The sequence below is a fragment of the Copadichromis virginalis genome, linkage group LG4, assembly GCF_057382275.1.
Source record: "Copadichromis virginalis isolate Kocher_CV1m ecotype Utaka linkage group LG4, C_Virginalis_male_GT1.1, whole genome shotgun sequence".
Classification (NCBI taxonomy): Eukaryota; Metazoa; Chordata; class Actinopteri; order Cichliformes; family Cichlidae; genus Copadichromis; species Copadichromis virginalis.
Genome location: NC_140621.1, coordinates 11427900 through 11441290, shown reverse-complemented (window position 1 = coordinate 11441290; position 13391 = coordinate 11427900). Strand labels below are relative to the sequence as shown.

General features: G+C 41.3%; 1 protein-coding gene across 2 annotated transcripts; it reads left to right on the top strand.

The window, feature by feature from the left end:
* The first annotated feature begins 2369 nt into the window (after nt 1-2369).
* Nucleotides 2370-13156, top strand: LOC146710877 (uncharacterized). Of its 2 annotated transcripts, XM_085453536.1 has the most exons (14): nt 2370-2980; nt 3326-3481; nt 3661-3779; nt 5319-5490; nt 5602-5720; nt 5874-7533; nt 7798-7908; nt 8155-8330; nt 8488-8579; nt 9802-9935; nt 10047-10227; nt 10967-11096; nt 11232-11292; nt 13034-13156. In XM_085453536.1, the coding sequence occupies exons 1-14, from the start codon at nt 2473-2475 to the stop codon at nt 13051-13053; spliced, it is 3639 nt and encodes a 1212-aa protein (XP_085309662.1). In that variant the 5' UTR covers nt 2370-2472; the 3' UTR covers nt 13054-13156. The 2 variants fall into 2 exon arrangements, with proteins under 2 accessions (XP_085309662.1, XP_085309663.1); XM_085453537.1 differs by lacking the exons at nt 10047-10227; nt 10967-11096; nt 11232-11292; nt 13034-13156 and having other exon boundaries at nt 9785-9915.
* The last annotated feature ends 235 nt before the right edge of the window (nt 13157-13391 follow it).

Sequence of the window (13391 nt, the reverse complement as noted above, 5' to 3'; positions counted from 1 at the left end):
AACAATCCTGAGTTCAACCTAATCTTTATTCTGAAAACATAATTTCAGATTGTTGGTGCCCGATGATGCAAATTATTTAAATTGCATATTCATTCATGCATATTTTTAACTACATTTTAAATACTACGTTATGAAGCACACATGTTTTTAGTTTCTGATTCAAACAGTTGAATCTATTTCAAAATTTCCACATTACAAAAAAAAAAATCTAATTTCAACGATTTCATCTCACTTTTAATAGTGTGGTTTTGAACATACAGCTGTACGCACTGTTAGTGGCTGATATGAACAATTTTAAATACTTTAAACTGACGTCTAATGCTTATTTGTACAATTTCCTTTTAAACATATACTTGTAGGTGCTTTACAACATATTGTTCTGTTTTTTATTCGCCTGCTTAGTAACAAGAGATTTATTTATTCATTTACTGTTTTATTTACAACATACACTGTATATTTGAGCAAACACTGCAATACCTATTGAAGCAGGAGAAGAGAAGCTGAGAACAGAGGTAAACACTGTGTGAAGGGCCATCAAAATCAAATTAAGACATCAAAGAATCGGCTAAACGCACAGCTAAGAGAATTTATCTCTGAGCATTTGCTTGTGCCCCGCTGGCTGCCTGCCAGTGGTTTGAATAGAAAAGTGAGACAGGAGCAGCTTCGGGAGTCTATTATGAACTCGACACAGCCGAGGTTTTCTACAGTGGATGTGAGCCACTTCACTTTTGAAGGCTGCAGAACAACTTTGTGTGCGGTGAACGTTTTGTGTGTCGACTGTGGTGCCCTAGCTACCGTTTACATTTAATAAAAAAGGAGGGGAAAAAAGATAATGCCTCATATTTAGCTGAGCCAAACTGTCTCCATGGTTACTGGCTAGGCGTTTTCATTCTTGATTCACTTCCTCACCCAGGGCGCTCTTTCGTAGCCCTCCCCCTTCTTTCCCTTTGCTCTTATTACTACATTTAACTCCAGTTTGTCCCCGCTGCTCCTCCCGCTTCCTGCTCGGTGTCACCCCTGCGTTTATGCCTCCCACACAAAGCCCTGCGATCTCAATGAAAGCCAGACATGCACACTGTACTCATGCTCTGACTCTAAAGAAAACAACTCGTGCCTGTAGCTAGGCAACTCCAAATATGAGTCATCCCACTGCCGCGCCCATCAACTGATCAACACCCCCCCACCGCCGCCGCCGCCGCCACACACACACACACACACACACACACACACACACACACACACACACACACACACAGAGCTCTGGGTCCTCTTTAAGAAGCGTAGCTGTTAACATTATCTCTGCAGTCTCTTCTAAACTTCATGGTAGCTGCGGAAACACAGCACTGATGATAATGCTGTAAGGACGCAGCCCCTCTCTGGCGTCAGTTGATCTGAACCACAATCTGATGGCATGACTGATATCAGCTCCACACTCACTGCCTGTCGAATGGAGTTGGTGGCAAACTATCGCTGACCGTCTTTCTCAGTTGATCGGTTCAGTTTTTCTCTGCTGACAAAGCCATTAAACAGTCTTTTCCAAGAGCAGGTCTCTCCAAAGGGAGTTTATCAGCAAGTTATTAAAAATGAACGCAGTTTGGAAAAAAAAATGCAAAATGCAAATGAATGAAAGGAAGTGGAATCATTGCAAGTAAAAGCAGGAGTTATGTGGGGAAATATTCTTCCAGTGTGAGTTACTTTTAGCCTCTGACTAATTTTTCTGTCAGCAGATAAAAATAAATGACTTACAAAAAAAGAGGGCAGGGGTCAAATGATCTGAATTTCAGGGATGAAATGGCATCTATCAGAAAGACAGAGCCACATGTGTAGCTGAGCAAATGCATGTCCAGAAAAAAACCAGCTACTCAACTGTATTAGAAGATGAAACATACACAGTTAGCCAGACTTACAGATTAGTAAGTCTACATGATTTCAGTAGGGTTCATAAAATAATGCTTTTCAAATCTTCGGTGACTTTGTGCAATGCAGTGCTGCCCTCTAGTGGACAGAGACGTAAATACACATTTAAGATTCGTGACAGTCAAAACCAGGATCGCTGAAGCGACACAATGCTATTTTAATTTTGGCAATAAGGCCCAGATTATTCCGAGACATCACTCACAATCATGTCTATACACAGTGTGTGACCAAATCAGTAAAAAAAACAACCCTCAAGACAAACACGAAATATCTTGTGTGTGTTAAGGAAAGTATATAAATAAGACTAACTGGTAGTATGCTAAATTGATAATATCCCACACGCTATATAACTAGACGGAAAAGGTATTAGATTAGCAGCTGGATGCTAACAGCGCCAACATAAACACTTGGGACAGTAACGGGTAAGAGCGCGTGCCTCTTTGCCAATTAAGGCTAATTAAGTGACCAGGTGCGTTGACAGGAAGTCTACAAAAACACTGCCGCCCTTCATTCCGTCCCAGTGTTTTGGTGCAAAGACAAAAACGCGTATTGGCAATGCATTTCAAACATAAAGGATACTTCGGTGTTGTGCTTATTTACACCATCACAACAATCGCTTTGCCTCTAGTAAGCCGGTGTGAGCCTACTGCGTCCTCCTTCCAATCGAATTCTCCTCCTGATGACAGCAAAGGTCATTTAACTACGGAAAGCAGCAGCAGTCATTCCTCCGGCCCTGACGTCGGAGAGCGGTTGGACCTCGGCTCAAGGCGCGCAGAAGACCTCCTAAACTCTGACGACCTCCACAGCAGGAAAGAGAAACCCAGCAGCAGCCCCGAAGAAAAGCCCGAGAAGAGACTAAGACCCAAAATGGCGTCTTCTTCGGGTCCTACAGGTGTCAGTGACCGTCACAACCCCAGGCAAGCCGAGGACGAGCCGGTTTATTCATATGGAGACTGCAGAGAGGGGAAAATTAAGCACGTAGTTTACGGCAAGTTTGTCATCGCTGGCCAGCTGGAGCCAAACGTCCCAACTCTCGACTACCAATCAGAGTCCTCTGCTTCAGGTAAGCCACTGTCCTGAACTCACCTGACCCCAGGCTCCTCCTCACTGTGCTTGCGTTTTACTTTGCTACTTTAATACTCCCCTAACGAAACCAGTTTGATAATTTTAGTCATTTTTATAAAGTAGTTGGTACATTTTAATCCCTCATGATGATTAGAAACTATTCTACCACTAAAACGAATCTTTTCACTATAAGAGGCATTTTGTGTCCAGTTTTCTTATCCATTAGTTTGCTACATGAAACTCCCAATTTCCCCCTCTTTCACTCACGCACACACACTTTACATTCTGTATAATCCTCACACTAACACCATATTCTCAGAGGTGGTTTGTTTTTGTTTACCAGTCCGGTCTCTGGGAAGCCAGACAAGGCTCAGGGGTCACCGGGTCAGCAGCACAGTGGAGAGCTGGCAGAGGCTGCTCCCTGTGGTGGAGTGTGAGGAGGACTGCATGACCCTCACTGTCAGGAGGAGACGAGCTGCACAGCTCTTGCTGGACCGAGGTGATGCTACACCTTCTGCATGTCTATGCGCTCCAGTAGCCTGGATTTTATACTTGCACTATATTGCAGTGTTTCTTTTTTTTTCTTCTTTTCTTTTTTTTAAGGTTTCTCTTGGGAAACCCAAACAGTTTCTTAATATTAGTAAAATTAAGATTTTGTGTCGTCTATTTGTGTCCCAGCGAATGAATCATCGGTGCCTCTGTCCCAGCTACCACCACAGTGTGGTTATACTCTTCAGACCACATGGAGAGACCTCCGTTTGATGGTTCCATATTACGCTTGTCATGTCATTCAAAAGGTGCGTGTGTCTGTGTGCTACACTTAGATTTTAATTTTTTACGTTTCTTAAAAAAAAAATTGAAACAGTTTTTGTAACTTTGCCTTCAGACGCCACCACAGTAAATTAAGTTACACGATCTAGATGTGATGTCTGTGTTGTGCACTGTGAGCTGTCCAATCAGTTTAGCAGTATAACTCAAAAATTACACAAAGTGATTTAAACAGAGTACATATTCTGTTATTAAAATATGTGAAATTTAAATGATCGTTTACATTTTCTTTATGAAACTCTATAACTTTCACGCATCTAAGCAAAATACCTCCAGTTTTGGAATGTTGATAGGAAAATCAGAATAAGTACGACTAACAAACGTACTAAACAGACATTCACTTAAATACAACATCTGTTTCTCATGAAAATCATATCTTTATAACTCCTTTTTGAACTTCTTTGTTCTGGCATTGCTTCAACTCTGCATTCAAACTTCCACAGTTTTGCTGCATGCACAGTGGTACACGCATCCAGATTTGAAAAAAAAACCAAAACATTTAAATTAATATTTGCTCTTCTCAAAAGAAGCTGTAAATATTTCCTGGTAGTTGGATTTTTTTATTTATTTTTTATTTTTTTTCTGTCTGAACAAAATTTGTGCCACATTATCTCCACCGTGTTTGACAGATGATGTGGCGTGCTTCAGATCACAAGCCATTTTTCCTCTTCCCATCATTCTGGTACGAGTTCTTGGTTTGATGGGTCTAAAGGTTGTTTTTTGCATAACTGTGCAGGCTCTTTAGATGTCTTATGACAAAGCCTAATGTGGCCATGTTGTTGTGTTTGTATTACTAGGTTTTGTCTTGTCATAAACTCTTTTCTCTTTGTTTTAGACTTTGACAATGACCCGTCTGCTTCCTCCAGAGTGTTCTTGAGTTGCTTAGATGTTGTGCAGTTGGTTTTCTTAACCATGGAAATAATTCTGTCATCATGCACTTTAGTTGTCTTCTGTGGTCTTCCAGGCCCGTTGTTGCAGCTGAGCCAGTCAATGCAGTCATTCTTTTTAACACTGCACCAGATTATTGATTTTTTCCACTTGTAAAGTTTCTGCTGTCCCCAAGTCTAAGCAGTTTATGTGGAACCTCTGAAAAATGTTGGACTGTGTATAAAAATGACTGTTATTCCTAAGGAGTTAATGCAATTTTTTAGTAAAGTTTACACTTCAATCACATGGTTTTGTTTTTTTTTCCCCTTTTAAAGCCAGAGAGGCAAAACAGCCAAAACTACAAAAAATAATGTAGTGTGTTTGTTTATGGCTGCATTGATACAGTTTTAAGTGTCAAATTATATGAAAAATGTCCAAAACTGGGCTAATTGTTGTTATTTAGAAAAAAAACTGAGTTTTTTGTAAAACCTTCCTCCTTTTGACTGATCAGATGAGTTGTACATTCACGTTAAATAATCTTTGAATCTGGCAAATGTTTCTTTTAAAATCCTGAGCATGTATGGTCTAAGGTGGGGTGTTTTTAGCCAAGGGTGGTATAAATGCTCTCTGCTTTTATTCAGGATGGCAGTTATGTGCTGCCCCTGCTATGGAGGGGAACCCCGGTCAAGATGTCCTGTCCAGTCTCTCAGATCAGCCCTCACACTGTGGGGCTATCCTCCCTCTGCTGCTCTTCACATGGGATGACTGTCAAAGTACATGAATCGACTCCTTTGGAGAAGCAGAGAGTAAATGGTAGGCTCCCCTTTCTTTCTATTGGCATCAAACTTAATTTAGATAATAGTTTAGCCTTTTGCCCTCATATGTTGAATCAAATATGAACTTTTATTTCTCTTCTGTCTGCAGTGAGAGGAGATTGGACCCCTCTAGCTCTGTTGGCTGAGCAGTGTGGCTACACTTTGGCTAAGCAAGATGCAGAGACTGTAATTGCTGCTCCGTTTATTACATGTGGCATCACAGAAAAGGTGAACTTCAGAGCATACTATACACAAGACAGACTAGACAAGACTCTTTAGCCCATCTGGTTCTCCAGCATAATCATCGTATCTGATGATTACTACATGTGCATATTGTCATTTCCTGTGGTCTTTTAATGTTTTTGTTTTTTCCTCCTCCAGGATGGAGAATATATACTTCCTCTCCAGATAGGCAAGGAAATCTTCACACTTGCCTGCCCTATGTCTTCTCCTGAAGAGCTCTCCGTTAACACTCAGCCTCTGGTCAACAGCCCAGCTCATCTAACCAGGGGGGCAGAAGAACCTATGTTAGGGGCTCAGGAGCCTTTTCCATGGGCCCCTCCTTTCTACCTGGCTCCACCGTACTATCCTCACCCTACATATCACCATAATTATGCCAGTCCTAAAGTACATGCTTCATATGATTCTCCTACTCCAGCATCTTTGACTCCTGAGCCGACTTCTAGCTCTCAGCTTCACCCTCCTGTTGATTTCCAGCCAGATTATCAACCCTACTACGTCTACCAGATGCCTTTCTGGGAGCTGTATGACAGTCCTCCGTCACTCGTTGAAGAAATGGAAGATTTACGTCGGGAGAACCCAGAAAGAAGAAAAAATCAAGAAACTCCTTTTTTGGCGTTCTCTGAGAAGCACAGTGTCACACCTACAGGCTTTCCAGCTCAGCTCGAAGTGCTGCATTTCCAGCCTCTGAGACACGATTTCAATCCATACTACCACTACTACCATCACCCCAAAATCCCCCTTTCTGGCAAACCTCAAAACCCTGATTCAGGTCTGGATGTTTCTCACGAAATCTCTTCAGCTCACTTGCGTAAACATGAATTTTCAGCTTTGGCCCCCAATGTTGAACAGTCTAAGAGCATCAGGAAAGTCACCTCGGACCAGTTCCCTCCACCTGTGTCAGAGACTACCTTTTATCCCTACGCCCAACCGGAAAATGCTAAATTGGTTGACAAAACCCTTGAAACTCATGCTCCTCACCTTCTAAACCCATATCTTTACTACTATTACTTTCCACATATTTCAAGGGTTGAGGCTGAAAGACTGGTTCCATCACATCCCGACATGCCTGGAGAAACAAACTTGTCGAATTCCTCACCACTTCCTCCTTCACAAATTCTTCCAGTAAATGAGCACAACATGAATGCCTACATAAAAGCACACAAGAACTTTGAAAAATATAGCACAGAGCAGATCAAACATCCTAATTTGTCTGCTAAAGTACATTTGGAGCACAATGATGCAAGCCGCTCTGCATCGGTGTCTCCTGCAGTGCTGCCTCCAGTCTCACAAGGTCCCCATCATAGACTTGAGCCTCAACAACGCCCTCCTCACACTCAATCATTCATCAATCAACTAAATCCTTACCAGTACTACTACCACCCTTATTATCATTACTCTCAGATGTATTACAGACCTGGAAACCAAGTTTCTCCAGCTTCACCCCATCTTCTTCAAGCACCTTCTGCTCCGGCTCAACATCTGACTCCACCTGCACAATCAGTGTATGGTTTTCATAACTGGATGCATAGTCCTTTCTATTATCTATACTACCCATCTAAAGTGCCTGAAGGCAACGAGCTCCATCCTACAGGCAGCATAAACTCTGAAAACAAATCTGCTAAATCTCAGCTTCCCTCAGACTTTGACTATGGCATGATGGCAGGATATTTTAACATCCCTCTGCCACTGCACAATCCTTTCCATAGTTTATATTCACATTATATTACTCAGCAGCACCATAATGAGCAATCTGAGAAACCTGATGAAGATGCGAAAGAGAATCTAGACAAAGTGAGAGGTAAATGATCACATTTAAGGGTTTATCAATCTTGAATGCCTTGCAGTTTAAATGTTTGGTCTTACAGTTTTAGTTTGACTGCACTGAAATGTTGTGCTTAAACAGAAAACCAGTGTTTTGACTTCAGATCACCACCACAAGGGGGCAGGAAACCCTCGGCCTAATGTTGTGGCTGTAATTACACACCTGTATTGCATATTTTCCATCTCATGCTGCTGAGTCATCCATAAGAAGTTCTCCTTGTTTTGTTTGCTTTCCTCTCAGATTACCTCGAGGCCCACACGTACACGCCCTCCGCCTCACCCTGCGGCCTTGGATCTGTGTCAGATACTGATTGCAGTAACTCTTTAGGCTGCTGTTCAAACACTGTGAAGGGTAAGTCTCACACAATACAAAGCTTGTAAACACTTGTCTAAAAGGATGACGACTGTAAAGGGGGAAAGCAAATGACTAATGCAACGACTCTCAGGCTTGAAGCCTTAAATAAGTATTTGATCCCCAAGCAAAACATGACTTGGTGCTTGGTGGTGAGATCCTTGTTTGCAAGCACAGCGGCACAATGTTTCTTGTAGTTAGCAGGGGATCCAATAATTATTTCCCACTCTGTATGTGTGTCGGCAGGCTGTACAGTGGGACAGTACTGCGTCTTTGCGGTGCCTGACTCTGTAGTACAGCCCACAGTTGCTCCTCCGGCTCATTCCCCTGAGGACATTAATGCTTCCTGCACGCTGCAGAGGTTGACCCCTGATCTTGACATCTACATTGTACCTCTGGATGGCTGCGGAGTAAACAAACATGTAAGGCACATTCCTATGTTATCACATCATGTAGACCCCCCCCACCCCCCAAAAAGAAGGAAAAATGGACAAACACACGCCACTGTTGCAGAATAAATTAAAACTTTTTAAAATATATTTATTTATTTATTTATTTATTTATTTATTTATTTGATAGATGCTTGGCGAGACGGTGGTTCATCTTTTGGAAGTTCGAGGTTTACATCCTTACCAAAACGGCAATTCTGCACATGAAAGTTCTCCTTTAAGGTATGTCACTGCTGTTTACAGGAAACTTGCTTTTGTAACAATTGCCAGCAGCCTTGTAGTACTTAGCTTTAAGCATTCAGCTGTAGCAGGAAAGATTGTTTTCTCTTAAATATTCGCCGTTTCTGCAAAATCCTTCTGTGGTTTATACTCCCGTTTGTCTGAAGGTTGTCAGACTTCTGATTTGACCTCAACATGACCCTGCTTGTGTGCTTGGACAAGGATACAATATTTAAACTGTTTGAATAGTAACTTGAAATACCTTGATAATGCTATACTGGATTATATCTGGACTTTGACTTTCATGAGCTACAATTATCGAAATGAATCAAGTTTTTCCTACTTGTACGAAAGTTTACCTTTTTTGTTTGGGAAATATTTTTTACTTTTTGGTGATTTATAACAGGAAGTGAGGAAAAGCAAAGTCATTGTTCTGTGGTTTGTCAACAGTTTGAGCAAATGTGCTCAATCTTTCTCAACCAGTGTTTTGTGGGGAAATTAAAAAAAAAAAAAAGTACTTGCTATTTGTCCACAGGTGTCCAACATGGAGGCAAAGTGTTTTCAGCTTTAATCCATGTCCACCATTTTTGATGCCATGACAATCGTCCAATCTTTAAACTGTTCACTTTCAGCTGACAGATGGAGGGTGCTGATTCCAACACATTGATATTTTTAACTATATTTCCTTTAATGACAAATTGCAACATGAAAGAGAAGTACCTCGTTTTATATCATTTCTCATCCCTATTTAAAACTCTCAGCTGTCGATGGGTTCAATAGGAAGTGAAAGATGAAAATGACTTAGTCTCAGCTGCTCAGAAAAGATGCCTCCCCCAGCTGTTATGACACTCATCAAAATCTCATAAATATTAGATCTTCACAACTGAATTATGTACCTGGCCCACTGCACAGTGGCCATTCTGTATTTTCTCTGTGGTGGTAAATGTTTTTCCACGGCTTCTGTATTTACATAGTCACTTGCTTCTTGTGTGGCGCACAGTTTGACACCAAACCAGCTGCCTTTAGGTAAATAAGATACCAGGATCTTGTAAAAGGCTTTCTAATCTCACAAGTGCGCCATCAAGGCTTCATCCTCAGCTTGTTCTTGTTTCCATTGTTCTCTTTCATTTTGTTTTTGTTCTTTAAGCAGTGCTTTGATCAGCTGCTTTTCAAATGTATATTGTTTCAAAAAAATTCGTATGCGTCAGTCTCCTTCCCTCCACAGGTTTATGGTGGGATGTAGTTCCTCAGCAGATTCTCCAGGTGAAGTGAAGTTTCATGTGATGGATGAACAGCCTCCTCTTCCTCTCTCACAGCCAACACCAGCCGCTGTCACTGTGCAACTGAGAATTGCCGAAGGTAATTTTTCTTTAACATCTGTGTTCTGTTCAAGCACCAGATCATAGCGTGGAGCCAGTAGGCAGAGTATTCTTAAACACTTTATTAAAGCGTTTTTCTTTTTCCCTGCAGATGAGTCTTTCACCAGCTACCACCCTGAAGCTCACCTCCCTCTCAGCCTCTTGCAGGGCAGAACAGTTTATGTGGAGGTTAGCCTGAAGGACCCCTCAGAGTCCACACTTGTGCTGCTGGTTCACTCCTGCCTGGCTTACACTGACGCTCCATATCCCAGTGGGATTCTTGTTTATGATGGGTATGTTTATACAAGGAGGAAAATGACGTCCTCACAGATGGTCTTGTTGTTCATATTGCTGGCTGCCCCAGTAACCATTTAACATGATCAGTGGTTTAGTGTGCTCGGGGATATGGACACACTGCATGAAACTGTAGTTGTATTAGTAAGTACTAATTTTCTAGTTAATTGCAAAACAGTTTCTCTGTGGTTGTTCATGTTAAAGGACACGTGTTTAACAGTATAAACGGCCATTTTAATTGTAAATTTGATAGCTGTGCCAGCAATTTAAGAAATGCCATTGACTTTGCAAAGCTTGCTAATCAATTAGTGCACTAATAGATGCCAGTCATGCCTCTGCAAGTAGATGAGTATGAGGTTAAAACCTGTTCCTGAAAGCTGCGTGAAACCCGCAAAATATGCAAAGAAAAAACAAAACAAAAATCTTAACCATCTTGGAGGAAATGATTGGTGGATTTTTACTAAAGCCTCGTGTCACAAATTCCACTTTCCACAATTCAAACTCAGTCAGGTGGGCATTACTTAGTAACACAGTGTGTGGATGTTTGTACTGCTTTGATTTTAAAGCTGCCATGATCTTTTTAATGAAGATTTGCGTTGTCTTGCCAAAATTACTGCTGACTCTGTGTGAAGGCAACCTTGCAGCCACAAATCTCCAACATTAAAGAAGGGGGCTTCTTTAATGCCAGTTGTTGGTCAGTCTTTGGTTGTAAAGGCATGTCACTGTTATGTCGTTCAGCTGCAGCAGCCTGGGGGTTTTGCAGATGCTTCCGACCTCGGACTTGCAGGTCCGGAAGATCGCAATTTACAGCTTCCTCTCTCTTCCACCACACATGACTAAAGGGGGCTCCCTCCGAGAAGACCCAGAGGTATTTCACACCTAAGATGCACACAAGTAAACAGCTGTTTGTGTATAAGTTACATTCATGTTCAGGCCCAGTGCAGATAAGTGAACTCGGGTAGTAATGCTATTGTTTTTGGTTTTTCTTTCCCTCCTCACTCAGATCCACTTCTTGTGCCTGACAGAATTGTGCTCTGATGACTGCACCCTAAGATGCCTCGAAGGTAAGACCATAAAGAGAAATGAAACACTGGGCAGCTTGTTCATTTAAAAGTATAAAAATACTTGTTCCAATTTTGAAAAGTTTTGATTCCTGACTGAAAATTGTTTTAATTTAAACACTCGTTAATAAAATCTGATATCTGCAGACTTCTAGATAAACAAGGTTTTCTAACTTTTCATTCTATACGTCACCCAAGTAGACGATGAAGCGATAAGGATTCAGTGGTTGAAAATTTGCTAACAAATGTGCAGGAAAACCTCAGAACATGATGACGCAAGTTGACATTTACGTTGTGTAATGTGGTAATAGTCAAAAACAGAGGGGCCAGGTGAGACTTAGCTCATCGCATCTAAATAAATGCCTTCTTTGGAAAGAATGATGAACTTGAAGCAAAGAACGAGCTCTAAAGAATCACTTGTTCAGTGTGGTGGAGGCCGTGTTGTAGCATGACTGTGTATATGTAGCGCTAAAGGAACTCGACGTTCCATTGAGATTCAGTCTAATGCTCAACCTGAACGGCAATTCTTAAACTACAAAGGCCAAGGCACCGCTGGGTACTGATGGGCGATAACTAAACACGTGAACCCGGTAAATAAAAGAATGTGCCTAAACGGGGAAGTTGGTCTCAACACTTTTCACTACCTGAGGCAGAAAGTTTCAAAAACAAACAGGACCTGAAAGCATCTGAAGCCAAATGTAAAAATTCTTAAGTTTTTTTGGTTTTTTTTTTTTTTTGTCAGTTTCCTTGAGCTTCAGCAGTCGTTGACGCCAGAGGGTTTACAGCCGATTACTGATGTTGCCTAAGTTTGTGTATCAAATCATTTTTCACTCTGTGAAAACATAACAAAGTGGGGGGGAAATGGCAGAAATCTGTCATTTTAATGGTAAATGGCCTGTATTTATATAGCGCTTTACTAGTCCCTAAGGACCCCAAAGCACTTTACACATCCAGTCATCCACCCATTCACACACCCATTCACGCACTGGTGATGGCAAGCTACATTGTAGCCACAGCCACCCTGGGGCGCACTGACAGAGGCGAGGCTGCCGGACACTGGCGCCACCGGGCCCTCTGACCACCACCAGTAGGCAACTTCCGATTACAAGGCGAACTCCAAACTCTTGAGCCACGATCGCCCCATTTTAAATGTAATATTTTTCTCAAACCCTTAGTTAATATCCAAAAAAACTAAAAGGATGGGAAATGCTTTCAGATTCTAGTCTGCTGAAATCACAATGATGCAGACTTGCACATTATGTACTTCCTGTTCTAACACATTGCAAAGTTTTCTGTTTGATCCGTGAGGGGTTTGTGACCTTGCTGCCATTGTTGTTGCAAACCACATGCAGTAACAATACCCAGATGGGTCGTTGCGCTGGTTATTTGGTGGTTAAACGAGCCAAAAGTACAATTCTGAGACATTACACCAAAGCCAGAAGCCTTACCAGTTTTTTTTTTTTGTTTTTTTTTTAAATATAAAAGAGGTTAAATACAAAAAGTGGAGGGTGGCATGATTTCCTGCTCCGCTGTCATTCTGCGATAAACTTAAAGTTGTAAAGCATGGTGTGATCAGTAATGTAGCTACATAAATTATCCTTGGAGCTCATATTACTGGAGTTTCCATTCACAGAAACCACCTGGTCAGGTTTCACACAGCTACCCAGTGTTCCTAATAAAGTGCTCAGTGTTTCTCATTTATTACGTGAAATGACTACATTAACATTTTTTTTTTCCTCCACAGGTCCAAACACTGGTGTGTAAGCAACGAAATAAAGAGTATTACACAAGTGCAACTTGATTTTTGTCACTTAATGGAAACGAGTGTCTCTGGAGGTTTTGCTTCTATAACTAAATAGTACAAATAAGTAGTACAGGGCAAGAAAACAAGTGACAGACAACTGGAGGCATTTAGCCTTTGAAATTTATTTATTTTTTTTATCAGCAAAACGGTTAACATTGTGTCATTTAAAAAAAAAAAAAAATGTTAACAAGCAAAATACAAAGGAATGAAATGTGAGCTTATTTTTTTTTCCCTTTTCTCAGGATGAAAGCTTTTACAGAAACAAGTCTTCTGAAGCATTGAGTCTGGAATGTTTAAA